This window comes from Pteropus vampyrus, unplaced genomic scaffold, assembly GCF_000151845.1.
Source record: "Pteropus vampyrus isolate Shadow unplaced genomic scaffold, Pvam_2.0 Scaffold117, whole genome shotgun sequence".
NCBI lineage: Eukaryota > Metazoa > Chordata > Mammalia > Chiroptera > Pteropodidae > Pteropus > Pteropus vampyrus.
The window spans coordinates 2,587,468-2,594,308 of NW_011888898.1; the positions used below are offsets into that span (position 1 = coordinate 2,587,468).

At 39.0% G+C, this 6,841-nt stretch overlaps 1 protein-coding gene across 1 annotated transcript in view; it reads right to left on the reverse strand.

Moving 5' to 3' along the window:
- PARD6B (par-6 family cell polarity regulator beta) overlaps positions 1–6,841 on the reverse strand; it is a 17,090-nt gene that overhangs the window by 8,051 nt on the left and 2,198 nt on the right. Inside the window, exon 2 of the mRNA XM_011365977.2 lies at positions 3,180–3,402. Within this exon, the coding sequence (XP_011364279.1) occupies positions 3,180–3,402 (223 nt within the window). The remainder of the gene's footprint in view (positions 1–3,179; positions 3,403–6,841) is intronic.

A 6,841-nucleotide genomic window follows, 5' to 3' on the forward strand; every position in this document is an offset into this window, starting at 1 on the left:
TTTCTTCTCACAAAGAATATTATTACAAAACAAAAAACTTTTCATCACTATCTTTGAGTTCACGCTATAAAGGGGTTTACGGATTTAATTGTGAGCTTTCATGTCAAAGAAACTTTATTTAGTAGAGTGTATTAGATTTTAAAAGATCACACAGTTTTAAATTTTTAAATGGCTTTGAAATTTGTTTTTAAAAAAAAATCACTTGGTGCTGTATCAAGTGTAAGTGCTGCCCTGTTGATTCCTAAATTAGAATCGACAAGCCAAGAAATAGAAAATGCATTGTAACTAAGTAGTAAAATGTAACTATACTCAATGTCATGCTTTATATTAGTTTCCTGAATTTAATGTCCATTCAAGTTTACATAAAATCAGCCATCAACTTCAGCAGCTGTTGAGCTTTGTTTAAAAGACGACAGTGTCACCAGGAATCACAGGGCACTATGTTAAGTCTGTCAGGACAGTAAGCAAGTTAACTCACATAAATCAGGGAATTCCAGGTTTTTTCCAGGTGATTCCTGAGGGCAGTTAATCTGCTAAAGGTGGAAGGCCAGGGTGCTTCGGCAGGTGGTGAGGGGAGACCGCCATGGTGCTTCGGCAGGTGGTGAGGGGAGACCGCTCTGAGAAAGCCACCTGAGCCAAGACCTGAAGGATGAGGCGGCGGCCATGGGCAGAAGTGCAGGGAAAGCTTCCTCAGCAGAAGGAAAAGCAAGTGCCAAAGGAGAGACAGCAACCAAGTGTGAGGGACAGAAAGCCAGTGAGTGCAGATGGCCGTGAGGACAGAATAGGAGGATGGAGGAAGATGAGCCTGTGAAGCCCAAACCAGGAGGTTTATTCTTAGTACAATGAAGAGCCGGTTGAGAGTTTTAAGCAGGAACGAAATGACCAACTTACAGTTCATTTTTTTGCTTAAGTCATATTTGTATTAAATTTATATTTTTTAAAACAGAAATTCTCTGTTGAATGGACTGCCTACTTCTAAACCAAAGTCTCAGGGCTATTAATTGTATCAGATATTCTATTCCAGTGGTCCCCAATCTTTTTGGGACCAGGGACCAGTGCTGCTATGAGAATCTAATGCCTGATGAGCTGAGGCGGTGACGCTGGCGCTGGGGAGCGGCTGCAGATACACGTGAAGCTTCACTTGCTCTCCTGCCACCTGCCACTCATCTGCTGTGCGGCCTGCTTCCTAACAGGTCACAGTCCAGTATCGGTCTGTGGCCTGGGGGTTGCTGACCCCTGTTCTAGTCTATGACATAGAACACTTTTGTTCACATAGGTACATATTTAAAAAGGAAATGGAAGATAACCATCCTTAAAAGATGTTAGGATTAATCCCAGGATCATGTGTTACAATTCCAGTAATACAAACATGTGGTAGTACAATCTAACTCCTGTAATCTTTCTTACGAAGGGGATAATTTTGTCAAGTGGCAGCAGTTTAAAACAGTCATTCTACATCTGAATACACATTCCAAAGAACAACTACATTTTTAATGAAAATTACAGCCGCTAACAAGAAAGGTCTACTAGTCAACAATAATTATTTAAATTATTCTGCTTAAAATGATAAATTCCACTCGACTGGAATGGAATTCTCTCCTCTACTGAAGTTCCTTCTCCTCAGTATTCTATACACAGCCTTCTAGGGGTCTATCCCGGTCTTCCTCTCCACCAGCCCTGACGTCTGCTGCCAGAAATTCCAACTCTCTCTGACTAGCCTCTAGTCTACCATTTTCAAATTCCTAAATGACATGGTTGAAACTCGCCAGCCAGATAAGCATTTTTGCCCTAAAACCAAACCAAATTTCATTCCAAGTCAAGTTCTCTTCTAAATTCTGCTTGTTTGTGACACCATCCCAGCCATCAGGCTCCAACTCAGAAATCTACTCTTTTGGACGACTCTTCAACTCCATGCCACTCAGCAGGAGGGCGCCGTGACACTGCAACACTCCCCTGTATCCTCCCGGCCACTTTCTTCCCCGCCTCTTCTGCTGGGGCAGCTTCCCAGCTGTCTCTTCATTGCCTGCTCCTTGCTCTCCCCTCCAAGACTGCTGCTCACTCCAGCTCATCCCAACAGCCAAATCATACCACACCCGTTATCTACTAAATCTATGGCAGGGGTCTCAGGGAAAATTGTGTATTTGTCAGTATTTTGTAAACAGTGAAATGATACAGACATAAGTAACCCCCGGAGGTTTATTTTGTTGGTGGACTTTAGTTCCTCCAAACACAAAAGGGCAGACACATCATCAGTGGAATTTCAAAGCCTAGGGAGTGGTCTAAGGCTTATCAACTGATTGGAAAGAAAGTTTCATCTTCAAGGGTAATCCCTACCTATTCTCCCAAACTGCCTTCTGGGTTGGTTTACAAACACTGGAAAGCTTTAATTATCTCACCAACACTGGGTCTGCTGCTCTCATGCTGGCTTTCTAAATCTCTTTATTTACCAAGGACAAAGGAATAAATGGCACACACCATGCCTATCTGCAGACAGGCAGGCACGCGCGTGCGCACGCGCACACACCCACACACACACACACACAGGAGGCCACACAGTTAAAAAAGTTTTAGGACTCAAAGTACAGAAAACGCTTGCCATGTAGAGCGGTTATTTAACTGTTCTTTCGCAAGGCTAATATCAATGTTTACATTTCTCCATAATAATTTCCCAGATCATTAAATAATTTTATTTCTGTGAAAAATATCCTAAAAGAGAAAGATGACATTTACTGGCTGCCTGCCCACGACTTGCCAGGGCACTGCACTTGGCTCATTTAACCTTCCTAGCACTCCTAGGAGATAATACATTCATTCTATAGAAAAAGACACTGAGACCTAGGAAAGATAAGTAACTTTTTCAGGTATCTATTAAGTAGTAAGTACAGCACTTGAAAGTTGGTTGCCGCCAAAAAACAAAGAGAATATTTTTCTGACTCCAAAGTCATGCATGCTCTTTCTATATCTTTCTGAATGGACAAAATTCCATGCAATGAAGTGAAGACTCAATAAATTACTAATTTTTATTTTTAAAAACTCTAAGAGGGTTATAATTAATTAAAACCACGAATATTCTAAAGTACACTGAGTGAAGTATAAAGATAATCATTAAACCAACAATATCACAAATGTGATAGAGGAAAAAAACTTCTAAAACAAGTTTTATAAACAGCGGTACTTACCCTTTTTTTGTATAAAAATCCTAAGCAATGGATTGGCCGTTGAAACAGCTTTGTGATAATTATCATCGTTATTTATAGGTAGTAAGTCTCCATGGATGTCCGCATAGCCTACTAAAACGTCAACATTGGGTATCTTATGAACATGTTGCAGTAATCCATAAAACTCCTCAAATTTTCCAGGTTTCGATCTTTCCAGTGAAAATCGACGAAATTCAGCTCCAAACTATAAATATAAATAAACATATTAACTTTTTAAGAAGTAACAGGACCCAGTTTAAAAACATATGCCATAGAAAAATTAATGGTATATTATTTCCCTTAATAAAGAAGATCATTTCAGTGACACAGTCCATTGTCAGAAAGGTCATTATCTGGAGTCAAAACAGCATAAGGAAGGCACTAGAATGTGCCTTCTCACTGCTGCATCTCTGAAGGGCATTCTCTTCAAGAGATGCAGGCTCAACTCAATCCCTAGGGGACTGTTCTGCACAGTGACTCAGCTCAAACAGTCTGGAGCCCAGATCTCCTCACTCAGGCCACGGAGTGACAAGATGTGCCCAAGTCTTTATTTTTGACTGTTAGCAAAAAGCATCGGAGTTTCTTCCCCTATAAAAGGAATTATGATTTCACAGGAAATGGCAAGATATAATAGAAACAGATACAAAAAGGACCTGGAGCTTCTTGGCATTTAAGGTATAATACAAATGGAGGTATATAACATAAGAAATAGGTCTAGAGAGAAAAAGCATCTTCTCTATGTTAATACTGTAAAAAAGGCTTTATTAATACATCAAATATATGTCTACAACTATCCAATTAACTCAAAAAGTGTTTATGTGCTTCGCACAGTCTAGACTCTAGAGATTGAAAGACTCAGGCCTGCACGAACTCACCAATTAGTGAATAAAGAGAATAATTACATGAGAGAGGTAGTAAGGGATCACACGAACAGGGAGTACCCAAATTTATCTTCACAATTCTGATTCTCAGGTCTGCTTCCTACTCTAGAAGCACACCTCTGCTCTCCAAGTGCCAAATTATTAAAGTGGCTCTTATCCAACACGAAGGGCTGGCTCACTCTAGTCCATAACAAACAGGATCCACAGGACTTACTATGGGGACTAGCGTGGCATTTCCCCAAACGCGGAAACCTAAGACAGGTTAATCGGCTTTCCTCAAAAAAGTGTACCAGCCACGTAAGTTTGGGAAATGCTACATTGTAACTAAAACTACACTCTTAGGAATCACTGTGGTTGATTTAAAAAGAAAAAATTAAAACGAGTGTTTGCCAAATATGTTTGACCACCAAACTCATTTTTCCTCTAACTACCTATTATTAGCAAGAAATACTAATGCACCAATAGCACAGCCTTAAGCACCAAGCGGAAAAAGTCTCCATCAGAATCATCGAAGGTTACAAACATGTCAGTTCATTGGGAAAATGAACTGACATGTTTGTAACCTTCGATGATTCTGATGGATATTCCCAGGATAGCTGGAGTCCCAGCTTTTGCTCTAAGAAGTTCATTTGCCTTGCTTATACCCAACGCCACTCACTAGTTTTAAATTAAAATAAAAACTCACTAAAACCACCTCTATCCTCTAATAATTAATTAAAAGTTTCCAGAACACATTCCTGAATCATAAACATTAACATTTGTCAAGAAAATAAGGTGACTCATACCTAAAGCTCTCAAAAAGTTTAGTCACACCTTCTGGTTTCAAAGTAAATAAAAACTTGGGAACACCCTTCGTATCAGAGTTAGTCTTATGATGTTATCAAAAGTCATAGCTTCTCCTCCATTTTCTTGATTCTGGTATCACAACATAAAGTCCCTAGTGCTTTCTGATTCATCCCGGAGTTCATCACTACTCCTGATACATGACGGGGAGTGACATCTCATAATGGAACATTTTAAGGTTTCGATGTTTTTGCTAAAGCTTTTGGGTGAAAATTCTTTGCTCGACATTTTTTTTTCTCTTGCTTAAATATTGTGATAAAAACAATGGAAAACTGTATGGCTTCACAGTAGATGTGCTCTTTTTGCAAATGTCAGCAGAAAAAAAGAAAAGAGAAATTGTTATGCTTCTTGCACCAAAGCAAAAGGATTGAGAACTGTTTACGATGTGAAGAAAAATACTAAGAGATAACCTTAAGACCAATCAACAACTATTCTCTATGTGAACCATTACAACATTTTTAGCCTGGTCTAGTGTGTCCCGGCCACCCAGAATTGAATAAACACCCTTCTCCTAGCATCTGTTGGTACATTCTAGAAATGCAAACTTAATTTTAATATTCTGTTTGCCCCTAAATAATAATTAGGAAATGTACAGCTGAAGACTGCTCCAAGGTTATTAAAGGACATCACTTTGATTATTAAGAACTTTCTCAACTCTGGAGAAACAGAAAGATAAATTAGTTACCAAAAAAAACAGTCACATGGTAGCTGGTATCACAATTTAACTATAGTTATATTTGCATTATCCATTACTTTATTTGTACCATTTTTCTTTTCCATGAGCAATGATAAGAAAGTTGACACTGTTTTCTAGGTACAAGAAAAAGAAATCCTGAAATGCAGATGTGCTCATAACCTAGCTGTGGTAACCAACTGACCTCTTAGTGATCAGTTCTGTCAAAAGCTATGCTGTCACTAAAGCAGTGCAAAAGGAAATATTGTTGCAAACATAGGTCCAAATGTTTTTTAAATGGTAAAGACAAGTGTTTTACTTAATCTGTTAAAAACAAATGTGTCAATAATACATATTTGAAACACAAGGTATCACAGACACACTGGAAACAGTACCTATACTGTGTCTATTTAGCAACAGCTAGAACAATAGTGAGATGACACTTCGTTCCCCCGCAGGCTCTCAGAATGCCTCGATTCTATTTAAGAGACAAGCTTCACTAACAGTGCAGTACGTCAGGTCACATTTGTAACATATAGACATAAGCACCATATAGACATAAGCACGGGAAAGGTTCACCTATCAGTTTACAGAAGGGCAGAAAGCCTGAAATTCCAGTCCCCAGGTGCTAAAGGTTTCCTAGTCAGAGAGAGAAATTTGATTGGATTTGTCAGTGCACCTAGAATTCCTACTCATTTTCCCCATGATCAAAAAAAATTACTGACTTGCCTCCAAGATTAGAACCACAAACTGAATTTTAAGATCATGCAATACCTTGAGTGTTTTTCTTAACCTCAACTCCCACGAAACCAGGCTAGATTTATAACAGAAATGCCATGAGAAGATTCAAATTGGGCATGAACCACTACTACCACCACTATATTGCTGGAGGAAAAGCTCTATATATTTTGAGTCATCTTAGCCCTTACTTCCAGCATGCCACTTCTGTTTGCTATGGCAATTCCATGGAGCACACAAGGAAGACACCATATTCCTTAGTATGGTTTACATTGCTTCTAATTACATTCCTATTCTTATTAAACAGAGCAGTCTCTGAAACATGTGCCTATCCTCATTCGAGGTGTCGCAGATAACATTTAAAAATGATGTTAAAAATGAATGTAGATATTGATGTGATGATCTCGGTTACAACTTCCAGAACTTTGCTTATCAACTCCAGATAATAAAAACCATTCTACCCGCAGGCTCCAGGGAGCTTTCCTTACCCTACTTCACTCCTTGATTTT